General features: G+C 57.5%; 1 protein-coding gene across 3 annotated transcripts in view; it reads right to left on the bottom strand.

The window, feature by feature from the left end:
• Window positions 1-13,272, bottom strand: part of TBC1D14 (TBC1 domain family member 14) — a 95,959-nt gene extending 82,687 nt beyond the window's left edge. For all 3 annotated transcript variants that reach the window (XM_019453771.2, XM_019453772.2, XM_019453773.2), the window contains exon 1: window positions 12,534-13,272. In XM_019453771.2, the coding sequence (XP_019309316.2) occupies window positions 12,534-13,255 (722 nt within the window). In that variant the 5' untranslated portion in view covers window positions 13,256-13,272. The remainder of the gene's footprint in view (window positions 1-12,533) is intronic.
• Window positions 13,273-13,532: the final 260 nt, after the last annotated feature.

Genomic DNA, 13,532 nt, shown 5'->3' with positions numbered 1-13,532 from the left:
CCAGACACGCCGAACAACAAAACTTTCCACAATGATGGAAAAGCACGGGGGCGCCTGGGTGGTTCAGTCGGCTAAGTGTCCAACTTCCGCTCAGGTCATGATTTCGCGGTTCCTGAGTTCAAGCCCCGCGTCGGGCTCTGTGCTGACAGCTCAGAGCCCGGAGCCTGCTTCCGATTCCGTGTCTCCCTCTCTCTCTGCCCCTCCCCCGCTCGCATTCTATCTCTCCAAAATAAACACGCATTAAAAAAATAATAATGGAAAAGCACGAGTCTGAGCCAGTGAGGTAGCCACTGGCCACATGTGGCTACTAAGCACTGGGTGTGGCTTGTGGAACTGAGGACTCAGACTGCCAACCGTAACCCAGTCTAAGTAGCTGCGTGTGACCGGTGGCTAACAGACCAGACAGCGCGGGTCTAGACTCTAGCACGAGCAGCAAGCACGCCCAACGCAACACCCCAGACGACCCAAGAGGCAAGGCCAAAGTGTGCACGAGATCCTGCGGGGCTTGGGACACAGAGCCTGCTGGCTTCTGCTTCTCAAGGAGGCTGGGACCTCCTCCAGCACCCCTCATTCCTCTCCTGACACCCTGCTTTTTATTTCTCCCCGGCACTCAGAGCCTGACACGGCGCAGCTCTCGCCCGCAGCAGACTACGCGCGCCGTGTGTTACTTCAACTTGGGGGACGGGGTCATTGGCCGCCGCATCCTCAGCACTGGGTCCCGGGGGGCATCCCGGTCGACCATCTGACAAACGTCTACTGAGCTCTAACCGGCATGGTTTGGGCTCGAAGCAGGCCCTCACGAGGCACCGAGTCTGGGGGACCCGCCGGATGGCACTCAACAATGGTGGCTGCTTGGGCGGGAACCACGGAACCGCAGCAAACCGCTCGCCGCTCTCCTGGGACTCTCTGGCGGGTTCTTCTCGTGTAGTGTGTGCGGCAACGCAACCTGCTCCAGAAGGGGGTCGCCGAGCCTGGGAGAGGAAGGGCTGCAGACAGACGAGGCCCTGAATCAGGAAGGTGCCTCCCGCTGGAGAAGGCCACCTACCCAACTCTCCATTTGACACACGGGGAGTAAGTGGCAGAGCGGGGACAACGGCTACCCCTGCCGACTTCTGCGAGGTTTCCTGCGGCTTCTACAGCCCCTCCCACGTGTCTGCAGCCGAGCGCACAACGGCCTTGCAGAGGACCCTCCTGACAGGAGTGAAGCATCTGCAGAAACGATTCAAGGACACAGATCCTCAGAGAAGCACAGAGAAGGTGTTCCTGAGAGAGAGGCCCCCACTGTCCCCAGGCTTGGTCCTGGGCAGGGAAGATGTCTGGGCTGGTGGCCGGTGGGGAAGGCCAAAGGAACACTGACTGCAAGCCGTCAGCTGAAGTGAGGATGGGGGGGGAGGGGGCCGGAGAAGGCCAAGGACAGCAGATGAGGAAGTGGCACCCCACACCCCACACCCCGCACGATGCTGGTCCACGCTCCTCCCCCTCTTGCTGTCCCGGCCTGGGCCTCTGCAGAGGGTCACGTGGGGCTGCATGTATGCCAAGGCCCAGTGCCCAGAGCAGGACGCCCCAGGCCAGCCTGTCCCCCAGAACAAGGTGCCGTTCGTGAATGGGACTCTTCTTGAACCCGCGCCCGCCCGCCAAAGCAGGGCGCCCGTCATCACAACGCCCCCGGGACGAAACCGCCGTCCCCCTTCGCCCATCCAGCCCCGGAGCGGGTAAATGAGGGCGCACTGCCTCCCTTCTTCCACTCTCCCTGACGGACCGACCAGATGCAGCTAGAACAGCACGTGACCAACCAGGGCAGAGCTTCGCCGTCAGACCCGGGCGGGGTTGAGGCGGAGGTGAGCCCTCCAGGCTCCACTGCCAGCTGGAAGGACCTAAGCCCACTCATCCGCACGGTGAAGGCACCCCCGCACCCTCAAGCCTGGCCCCTCGCATCTTGCTCCTCCAAGTCCCCCACCCGCCCAGGTCCCCCGCGGTCCTTCCCTCCAGCTGCCGCTCACCCTCCGGACATCCCCCACCCCTACCCAGCTCGAAGGCCAGGGCACACTCTTACCTGCCGCCTCCCCTCCCCTGCCGCCTCTCGGGTCACCCTACTCACTCAGCCAAGCACACCCACGCCCCGCACGCATGCCTGTGCCCCACACACGTAGCCCCTGCAAGCTCTCCCACCACGGAGCCAGACCCTGCCCGCCCCCTGCCACCTGGCTTCCCCATCCTACTTCCCCACGTGCCACTACGACTGTGACTTCCTCACCTCCTCCTTCATCACACCTCCTCCTTCACCCCGTCGGCCCATCCTCATCCTCACGGTCAGCAGAGGACCCTGCTTCCTACTTCACAAGAAAACCCACTGCCGGCAGCAGCAGGAATCTTGCTCACCGTGGGTGGGAACGCAAAACGGGGCGGCCGGCTGCCAGCAGTTTGGTGGTTTCTCATGAAGTCAAACATGCTCTTAAATTCGATCCAGCAATCAGGCTCCTTGTATTTACCCAAGGGAGCTGAAAACTCATGTCCAGACAGAAAGCGCACACGCGTATTTACAGCAGCTTTATTCGTAATGGCTAAACCTCGGAAGCAACCGAGATATCCCGCAGCAAACGAGTGGAAAACCAAGTGGGTCCGTTCCACACAATGAAATATTATTTAGTGCTAAAAAGCAATGAGCTTCATCAAGGCATGAAAAGACCGAGCGGAACCTGAAATGCACACTCCTAAGTGAAAGAAACCAATCTGAAAAGGCTACACTGTTAGGATTCCAGCTACGTGACATTCTGGGAAAAACGAAACCGTGGACACAGGAAGATCAGCGGTTGCCAAGGGTGTGTGGGGAGGGGGAGGGGGGTGCACGGTGGAGCGTGCAGGGTGTTTAGGGCAGTGGAACCACTCTGTGTGCTACGACAGTGATGGATACGTGTCACTATGCATCCATCCACACCCACGGAAAGCACAACACGAGAGCGACCTTGATGCGAACTGCGGACTCTGGGTGATGGTGATGTGTCTGTGCAGGTTCACTGACTGTAACAAGGTACTTCTCTGGTCAGGATGTGGATAATGGGGGAGGCCCTGCCTGTGTTCGCAGATGGGGATTATATGGGAACTCTGTACTTTTTCTTCTTCTTTTTTTTTTTTTTTAAGTAGGCTCCACACCCAACATGGGGCTTGAACTCATGACCCTGAGATCAAGAGTCACATGCTGTACCGAATGAGCCAGCCGAGCACCCCAACTCTGCAGTTTCTGCTTAATTTTGCTGTGAATGTAAAATTGCTCTAACAAATCAAGTCTATTAAAAAAAAGGAAATACACTGAAATGACAAATCTATATTCACACACACAGCAAAACAACAAAGCAACACTGAAAATAATAAAGTAGTCCAAATGCACGAAAAAAAAAGGAAGCACAGACTTCCACAGACCCCTACGGCCACAACCATCCTCCAGCATCCCTGCCCACAGCCCCTGCTTTACCACTGGTTAATCTAGAGGATTCCACCCAGCCAAAGCCAGTTTTCCTACACGAGCACCAGTTCCCACCCCTTCAGATGCCGCTGAAGGACACTGCGTTGCACGAGTCCCTGTGTGTCCCACTGTCTCCAGTACGTTCCATTCCTACTCCGCTACTAGGTTGTTCTTACCAGTAAACAAAAACACCTACTCCTCCAGCCTCAAAGAAGGAGACCTCGCAGCACTTCCTTCAGCTGCCACCCCGTGTGTTTACCCCCATCTGTGTTGCTGTTGGCACCTTCTCTCCTCTTGCTCCTTCTCAAAGTCCCTCCACGCTGCCCCCACCTCACCCCCCTTCCCCCTTAGTGTGGGCATAAACTATGAAAGTGATAGGACAGTCACGAGGCTGGCCTTGTGTCATCAGTGAGCCCATAAAAACCGACGGGGGCTCTCCCCGGGCAAAAGAGATTCGAAGCGTGAGGAGGATTCTACACGAGGGAGATTCTCTGTCCCTGGCTTTGAGGACACAGGGGACAACGGCAAGGAATAGGAGAAGCATCTAGTCGCTGAGAGCAGCCCCCAGCGGACAGCCATTAGGGATCTGAGGACTCGTCCTAAAACCACAAGGAGCCGAGTTCTGCCAATAACCAGACTTGAACCTGGACGTGGTTCGTTCCTCACCCCAGCCTCTAGGTCCCCGTGAGCCGGCCGTTACTTCGGTTTCGTCCTTGTAAGGCATCGAGAGAGAACCCACCCACACGATGATGGACCACTGATGCTGTTTTAATCCACTACATATCTGTCTGCCATTTGTCACGTAGCAAACTAGTAGACGACCAGTACATCTCCTCCACTCAAAATTCCGCAGCTGGCCCCCTCACTCTGAGCCGAGGGCAGCGCTACGCTGGCCTACGGGCCCGGAGGTGGGACCGCCCTGACCTCCACCCTCCTCATCGCTCACTCAGCCCTTCACGGGCCTCTGTGCCGTCCCTCCACCGCACCGGGCCGGCCTGGGACTCTGCTCTGCCAACTTCCTCCCCTGCTTGGTCTTTGCGCGAATCTCTCCCCCTCATGCACCTGACGGGCACCGCGTCGGTGGGCCACGCGGACCAGCCTATTCTATGGCCCGGCCCCTCCAGACTCTGCTGCCTCGTCTCTCCCATGGCGCTGATCGGCACCAACATGTGTGCTCCCCTACTCACGGGCTACCACCCACCTCCCTCCGCTAGAACAGAAGCTCCTCAAAGACAAGCGTCTTTGTCTTGTTCACAGACGAATCCCGAGCACCTAGAAGAGCGCCCTGGCATACGGCAGGTGCTCGGTAAGTATTTCTTGGGAAAAACGTATGATGAGAAACGTGTTTAAGGGCCCAGCACAGTGCCTGGTACGCTGCAGGCACTCAATAAATTATGGCTGCGATTTGTTGCCAAAAGGAAGCAAACGAAGCACAGCCCGGCACAGGGAGGCAGCCCACCCCCGTCGACCTCCACCGCTCTTTCTGAGCACAGCCTCCTGCTGACGGACAGGCTCTCCAAACGGTTCCTGCAGCAGTAACCAGACAACCTCCCGTGTGTCCCGCCCGGACAGCTGGCCTCCTGTGGCTCCCGGCAGCCACGTCTGCAGAGGGACACCATCTGTGACACCCTCTCCACGCTGGAAGAACCACCTCGACATGAAGTTTACCTGGAGCCAGAGAGACCTCTCCAGTCGGGGCTCCAGTGACCTCCCGGGTGCTGCAGCGGTGGGTGTAACAGCTTCGCTGCGTAAATCAGCGGCTGGAGAAGAAAGGCAGGCCTTCCATAGTCAAGGGGGTGGGCTGCTGACAACCCGCCTGGCACAAGGAGTCGCACAGAGGAACGGAAAACCCGGGGTGGGGTCAGAGGACCCAGGCTAAGCGTGTGCCCGTGCAGACACTCACAGCACAGGGGACAACAGTCCGAGTAGCCGAGACGCCTCACGGACGTTTGGTTACTACAATGTCAACCACCCGACCAGGGGGCCTGGGTAAAATCTTCTCTGCTTCTCCCACTCACAGCCTCCCGGGCCTGTCATGGACCCTGCCCTTCCCCACAGCCCTCCCCGGAAGGCCCCGGGGCACAGGGCCGACCGCAGCCTCACTCCCACCCGGCGGAACACCCAGATAACTCCAACACTGCGAGAGGGAAAGGCCTTTTAATCCGCTCACACTCGACGCCCTCTTCCTACTCAGGGAATGCCGTGCCCTGACGGAGACCCACAGAGTGACCTCCCCGACCTGCTGCAGTCTCCTCCCGCCTGCCCTTGCGCAGTGCACCTGTCTGCTCCAGGGACACGCTTGCGGGCTCAGCACTGCACCTCTAACCACAGCTCATCTCCTCCTGCCCTCCCGGCCCCAGGTCCGCACCCCCATGTTACGAGAGGCAGCGTGGGGGCGGGCTCGGTCAGGAGAGCATACGACTCCAGATCTCGGGGTGGTGGATTCGAACCCCATGTTGGGCACAGAGATTATTTAAAAATAAAGAAGTAAATTTTTAAAAAGAGGTCGTGTGTCTCTTATAGAAAGAGCAGGGACTTTGGAGTTGGGCCAGCGAACGTTCAGGTCCCAGCTCGGTCATGTGGTCTCCGGTGGGCAGGCCGGCCCCACCTGACGGCTGCGCAGTGCCTGAGAACAGGTCAAGTGCCTGGTGCAGAGCACGCACTCGGACCAGGACAGCTACTGCCTCCCCCGGGAGCGGCTCGGAAGGCGTCACAGAGCCCCCCCCCCCCGCCCCGCCTTGTCCCCAAGGCAGCTCACCAGCACCGGTGCCGACCTCTATCTCACTGTCCGCTCTTACATGCTGGGTCTTGGGTCTGAATGCGGTCCTGAAAGCCCTGCCCAATCTGGGCTCCCACACACCTTTCTGCTCACCTCTCCTCCCTCTGCGCTCCATCCTGAGTACCTCGTGCCACGGCGCTTTCCCAGCAATGCTGAGCTTTCTCCTGCTGCCATGACTCGACCCACGCCGATCCTTCTGCCTAAGGAACACTGTCCCGACCTCGTGCATACTTTCAAAGACCCGCTGCCCCCTGTATTTCTTTCTGGACCTCCCCGGGGGCTTGCTGCCGTGTTCACATCTCTCTTCAAGCCATCATCACACCGCACGCGGATTTACACGCTGGCCTCCAGCACTAGTCAGCCCAGCCTCGTATCTTCTGGCTTCCCTGGCCCCCTAGCACTCCGAGCTCAGCACCGGGATCACTTTCCTGTTCACGGCTCCCTAAGGCAGGGGCCCTCAGCTCATTTTGCAAACAAGGACACTAAGGCCCGGGAGAGGCTGAGTGCCTGCCTTACCCGAGACCACATGCCAGCAAACAGCAGGTCAAGGGAACGCCAACCAGCGCTCCTGCCCAAGTATCTCAGTAGTGCGTGCACACGCATGAGCGGGCGTGCGTGCACGCACACACCAGCGGCTGTTTTCTGTAAACCCTGACATCAGGTCAAAGCCACCAGAACATCAGCAAGGGAACATGCTAATCCTAAAGCGGTCAGAGTCAAGTCAGGCAAAAATAAACAAACAAGACGGGGATATGCCTCCTAGATGCCTGGGGCTTCACATCCACGTACACTTCCTCCCTGTGACACGCGAACTTCTTTCTGTTTTCCAGACAAGAAACCTAAGTCCAGAAACCCAAGCCCTGCATCCCCGCTACGTTAAGCTACTTAACTACCCGTTGCCTCGGTTTCCTCACCCGTGACGGAGAATCACTTACCTACATCTATCAGCTTTCGGTGCAGGATACAAAAACTACCCTACAAATTTCGAGCAGAAAGGGATCTAACTCAAGGACTTGGGTGATTTCAAAATCTTCGTGAGGCCTCAAGTAGTTGGCTCTAAGCTGGGCCCCCAGGAACAGCTCCCCACACCGCGCCTGCGTCGCAGGTGCCAAAGAACCACGGGATTCAAGAATGCAGCAGGATCAGGAAGCCACCACCACGGCCACCCCTTCCACCGCGGCTGCCTCTCAGCGGCCAGGAAATGAATACTCGGCTGATGCTGGGACCCGATTCCTGCCCAGAACCCCAGGCCCAAGACACACACTTCTAACCCTGGCCGCCACAGGAAGGAAGGCGGCCTGGACTGCAGGTGGCCTGGAGGAGGAACAAGCCCGCCGGCGGGATCTGCCTACCGCCCCACCCCCCACCGTGCTCTCTCCCAGGATGTGCCACAACGCTGAGAACGGTACCGCGCAAGCTCCAGACGCTGCCCGCCACTCCCGCACAGGGGGTGCCGGCCGGCACAGGTTTCTCAAGTACGGCCGCCCTGCTGGGAGACTCACCTCTCAAAAGAGAAAGCAAGGACCCCACTCCTTCCTCAGCGCGGCGCCCAAATGATCAGATCCCCAAAGCCCGGGTCAGTACAGAACTAAAAGTTTAGTTCAACGCATTCACCCCAAGTCAAGATGCCTTAAAGATTTGTTTTTCTTCAAACAATGGTTTCACATTTTTCCATACAGCAGGTCCCTAAAAAAGGTGAGACCTTACGCGAAACTCCGACAGAAGCAGAGAGCGGGGCCAGAGATGGGCTTCTGCTCTGTCCAGAGCTGCTCTCGCACGGCCTCACTGAATTCTTAACAACCGCTCTTTAAGACAGGTGTGATGAGCCACCCGGGACACACGGGGACCGCGGAGGCGAGGGGAGTTCCTGAGATCACACAGGTCAAACCTGGGTCCCCTCGCCTCTGTTACAACTCAGGGGGGTGCCAGGGCGAGCCAGGCGCAGACCTCGCCCCTAAGCGGCCCGCAGCCAGGTCGGGAGGCAGACCGGAAAAAGGCACCACTACGGTTCTTTACGGGCAGCCCGCCGCGGCACCGCCCCAGCCGCCCCTCCTCCCCACGCCCTCTGCTTCTCCTGCCTCCGGTGCGGCCCGAGCATCTCCCCCGGATCACCTCCGCGGACAGCTTCGTAAAGGGCCGCCCAAAAGCAGCTGCAAGGGCTCAAAGCTGATTACCACCTTCCGGGCCGGCGCAGATTAGCAGCCTTGAACCCCTGGCTTCACAGAAAGAACCCTTCTCCTGCAGACAAGTGCGTTCCTGACTTCCTCTCCCCTTGTCCACCCAGGTGTCTAGATAAGTACTGTTGAAACACAGCAGGCTCTCGGAATCCCGCAACAGTCCCTCCCTCCAAACGAGATGAGGATCCTCCTGAAGTTGTATTATATTAGTGAATTTCCTTCAAGGAGACGAACACCAACACTCACAACCCGTTAGCCCAGTGGTTCTCAACGGCTGGGTGACTGCCCACCCCACCCCCACCCCGCGCCTCCCCAGGACATACGGCAATGTCTGGCTGTCGTAACGGGGAAGCGCTCCTGGCACCTAGAGGGCAGAGGCCAGGGAGAGCCGTCCATCTCAAAGCGTCAACGGTGGAGAAATCCCGATTTCACTTTCTGAATAACTTCTGATTGAAGTAAGCACAACGTTAAGAGAAGAACTAAAGAAAACTTTAGAAAAACGTATTTTAGAAATGACAATATTTATGGGGCTCCTGGGTGGCTCAGTCAGTTACTCGTCCGGCTTCAGCTCAGGTCATGATCTCACGGTTCGTGAGTTCGGGCCCCACATCGGGCTCTGTGCTGACGGCTCCGAGCCTGGAGCCTGCTTCGGATTCTGTGTCTCCCTCTCTCTCTGCCCCTCCTCCTGCTGACACTCTGTCTCTCTCTCTCTCAAAAAATAAGTAAACATTAATAAAAAAAAAAAAAAAAAAGAGTAGACTAAAATAACTTCCTCAAGGTCACACAGCTTTTAAGGGGGAGAGCTCACACTGGACCCAGCCAGTCTGAGTCCTGCCACCAGCACTCGACTTCAGTACCCTCACAGGCTCACGCACTCACACAGCCCTCACGCCCCGCCCCCACGTGTCTGTGTCCCCCAGCAGCTGTGAGCTCCGTGAGGCCCGGGACCTCTCCGCTCAGGGCGGAATCTGCAACAGAGGCACCTACGGCAGGCTGGGTGAAGAGCGGACCAAAAGAACGCAGGGAGCCGGGTCCCTGTCACTTCTCTGCTCCTGTCTTACCCAAGCCGCCCTCATCAAGCAGTCAGGGCCACCAACAGGTCTGCTGCCTCAGGCCACAAGTCCCATGACTGTCTCCACCCCTTCCTCGGAGCCTCGTTCTCGAGACCAGCCTTCCACGATACTGCCTACGTTTCCTCCTATGATTTCCTAGAAATCGGCTCCGTGAGGACAAGGACTAACAGACAGAGGAAAGGAAGTTGCCTGGGGGCAGGGGATACAATGGAGAAACAGGACTCAGAAGCTTGGGCTGGAAACCCCAGAGGACCAGCTCCGGCCTCAGCCCTGCCCTCAACGCAACTCATACGGTCCTAACTGTGTGCCAGGCCCTCTCTGTAACCCACCTGTAAAATGTTTTGTGGGTTCCAAACATTTTTGGCACAGAACCCTTTTCCCCTCAAAGGAATCCTAGGTTGAAACTCTTCTCCAACACTTTAAGATCCTAGGACAAAAACTCACCAGACTTAGCACATGGTATCACATATTTTGATCCATTTGTCATTAATATTCCGCCTGCTTCCCAAACGTACTTAACACTGGCTCACAATAATGTGACAGCCATCAAAAGGGTAAGGGAGGGGGCGCCTGGCTGGCTCAATCAGTGGAGCATGTGACTCCTGATCTTGGGGTTGGGAGTTCAAGCCCCACATTGGGTGTAGAGATTATATCCATACACACATACGCGCATACACTTTAAAAGAAAAATCTTAAGCGGCATGGGGACAAGAAGCAAAGAATAAAACACAGACGTGGGACATTCAATTTCCATGGCACCAAGTTATGAAAGATTTTCAAGAAACGGCAGCTTTACCGTATTATATAATCTCACTTATACACGGACTCTGAACAACAAAGCAAAACAGGAAGAGGCTCAGAGACAAAGAACAACCTGGTGGGAAGGAGGGGGAGACGGCAAAACAGGGGAGGGGGATTAAAAGGAACACACTTCCAGTTATCACACAAGTCAGGTGGAAGGGTGCAGTGCACAACCTGGGGGACACAACACGGTAACAGGTAACAACTTTGCATGGTGACAGATGCCAGTGAGATCTGCCTCAATGATCACTCGGTGACGTACGTAAATGTCCAATCACTCTGCTGTACGCCTGAAATGAACATCACACTGTGTGTCAACGACACTTCAATTAAAAAACAAAACAAAAAAAACAGTAGCTTCAGCAATGATCCACAGTGATCGACGCTGTTTCCTTCCAAGGGAGAAGAGGCTCCAACACAGACGCGAGACGAGGCAGCGGCGCCAGGCGGGGTCCTGACAATCCCAGTGGGCAACTAGAGCTCACTCTGTCTGGGTCCACCCAGGTTCCCACGTGCGAACCCACTTCGGCCCCGTGACCACACGTGAAGCAGGTCTCAGAAGAGTACCTTGTGTGTCAACGACACATTTTGTGCTGGGCGCTTTCTAATGCTCGTTTAGAGATGAGAAAGTGAACTCGCAGAGGTGAGGTAACTTGTTCCGGGTCACACAGCTAGGATGTGGGCGCAGGTCTGTTAAATCCAAAGCTTAGCTCTTCCCTCCGGGCTGCTTCCCAGCCACCCCCATCGCGAACCAGTTTGCCAAGTTTGCCAAGACCCCCACGTGGCTCTGAAAACCTGCCTCCCAAGCCCTTCCCTTGAGACTCTGATTCCGGAGCTCTGGGGTGGATGCTGAGAAGCCACGTGTACCAGGCACCCAGGTGGTACCTGTAACCAGGAAACGCTGAAAACAACGACCTGAGTAAAGAGAACAGCTCGGCCACACACATCTGAACCACAACCTGCTTTAGGGCTCTGATCTCAGAAGGGACAGCGACCGTGTCCCCCACAGCTCCTGGGCTCCTCCCCCGGGGGCGGTCCTGAGTTCGACGGAGTTCTGGGACTAGGGATGCTACTTGGGGTAGCTTGACGCCTGTCTGTCGGCACATCGGGGAGAAGAGGTGCCTCAGGAACCGCAGCTGCGCCAAAGACCTTCTCCCTCAAGTCTGGTCTCAGGCTCACTCGAGACGCCGCACACGCAGAGGACGAAGCAGCGGACGCGGCGGGGAGTCACCATCGGCGCCCGCGTCACGGAGTCTCCAGCTGACCCCGCCAGCACGGCACACCACGTCACAGGGACCCCCAGCGCCACAGAGCGTCCCACACGGGCTTTGCTACGGTACACACACTCGGGGGGAGCTGCAGCGGACCACGGAAACGGGCCCGGAGCCCACACGACGAGCAGCTGGGGAGGTGGCCACCCCCCGCACCCCCTCTCGCACAGCCCCCGTGCCCTTCCTCACGGCGCTGCACGGCGTGGGGGTTCACGGCGGCTGTGTGACAGACTGACGTGTCCCCGCCCACCGCCCCCGGCCCGTGAGCCCTCCCCAAAGTCATCACCTGTCACCACTTCCATGGTCCTACTACTCCCGTCTTACCTGCCGAGAGCAGAGCGGGGGACATACACGCTTGCTGAACAAAACCACGAGAGCACAGGTGAGAGGCAGGTCCTCTGCGAGCCGTGCCCCCAGGGCCCCAGCGGCCCCGGCTTGGCGCCTGCGTGGCCTGGTCCTCACGCAAGTGGGAGAGCGGCGGCTGTGGGGCCGTGAGAGCACACACCCCGGCAGCAGGGCCTGGGCCACAGCACGGACGCCACAGCACAGCCATGCGGGGCACGGGGGCCGGAGGTGGAAACGTGGGTTATTAATGCCCAGACCACCCAGGTTGGCACGCTGTGCTTGGCCCAAGAGGCTCAAGTTATTAGCATAAAAGGCCCTTCAGGGGACAAGGTTGGTTTGGTGGCACCGGCCCCTTGTGGATCACCCTCAGGCACAGCAGCAGGTCAGAGGCCGGGAAGGGACAACAAACTGTGCGAGTGCGCCAGAGAGGGACACAGAAGTGACAGCGGTGAGGACTCAGACGGCAGAATCACCAACACAGCTCCACAGGACCCTGGGCCACCGGGAAAAGACGCGATGGCCTGCGTGACACAGGGCCTGCTCAGCAAGGCAGGAAACCCCCGTTTTCGATGAGGACATGCGGCTGGCCCGGTCACCTAACCCCGGCACAGAAAAAGATAGCGTTACCTGGTAAAGAAGTTACTAAACGGTCCCAGTATTTTCGATTTACTCCCATCCTCCGTTCCATCGACACAGTCCTGCCGGCGCAGCTCCCGGGTTTCCTTGGCGGAGCTCAAGGTGACGTCAGTGAACTGAGGGTCGTCATCATTCTCCAGGGTCACGATGGCACTGGAGCTGCTCGTGACCACAAGGTCCAAGATGTCCTCATTACTGACGGAAAGCGTGGCTGACAGCTCCGTGCCGAGGCTGGACACGCTGCAAACGGAGACATCGTCGCTGCGGTTCAGGGCCTTGGAGGCGGGGCTGTAGAGCTCGGCCGCGTCATAGCCCGTCCGGGGGAACGTGGACGACTTCCGCACGCCCCGCTCCCACTCGGCACTGCCGGGAGCCGGTGGCGTGTAGGACGGCAGTGGGCACGCGCTCTGGCAGGCTCGCTCAGGGACGGTCCCCGACTCAGACGGCTTCCTCTTCACGTGGGCCACACTGCAGGGGACAGGTTCCGGGTTACCGATCTCTAGGGTGGGAATGCCCGAGTCCACGGACTTAAGGCTGTGCTGATCTTCTAAAGGCCCAAGCTTCAGCCTGGGCCCGTACTCTGGCAACGAGAGGGATCTGGGTGCCTTGAGATTCAAGTGTTGTAGATTCTGAATATGATTTCCTGGCCGACCGTCCAGAATGCCCATCAAGGCTATGCCATTTGTAGAGGTGGAGAGGTTTCCATCAGTCATCTTGGTCCAAGGAGAAACTAGAAAAAAAAAAAAAATTACAAAAATGGAAAGTAAGATCGTGGCTATAAAAGCCTAAGACACCACTCTGCTGGTGCACAGCTCGAATGTTCTGATGCCCTTTTTACAGAGGAATCCTTGAAAAAGTCCCACGTACTCGAGTTTTCATTTGGGACCAGAAGCTAGAGTTTTAGCATATATTACCACGATATAAAATGATAGGGCAATAACCTAAAGGCTACATACGTCTAAGGTAAAAATACTTAAACAATCCCCTTCC

The sequence above is a fragment of the Panthera pardus genome, unplaced genomic scaffold (assembly GCF_024362965.1).
Source record: "Panthera pardus isolate Hobbes unplaced genomic scaffold, ASM2436296v1 HiC_scaffold_13, whole genome shotgun sequence".
Taxonomy (NCBI): Eukaryota; Metazoa; Chordata; class Mammalia; order Carnivora; family Felidae; genus Panthera; species Panthera pardus.
The sequence above is the reverse complement of the archived record's forward strand: the minus strand, read 5'-3'. Positions and strand labels throughout refer to the sequence as shown.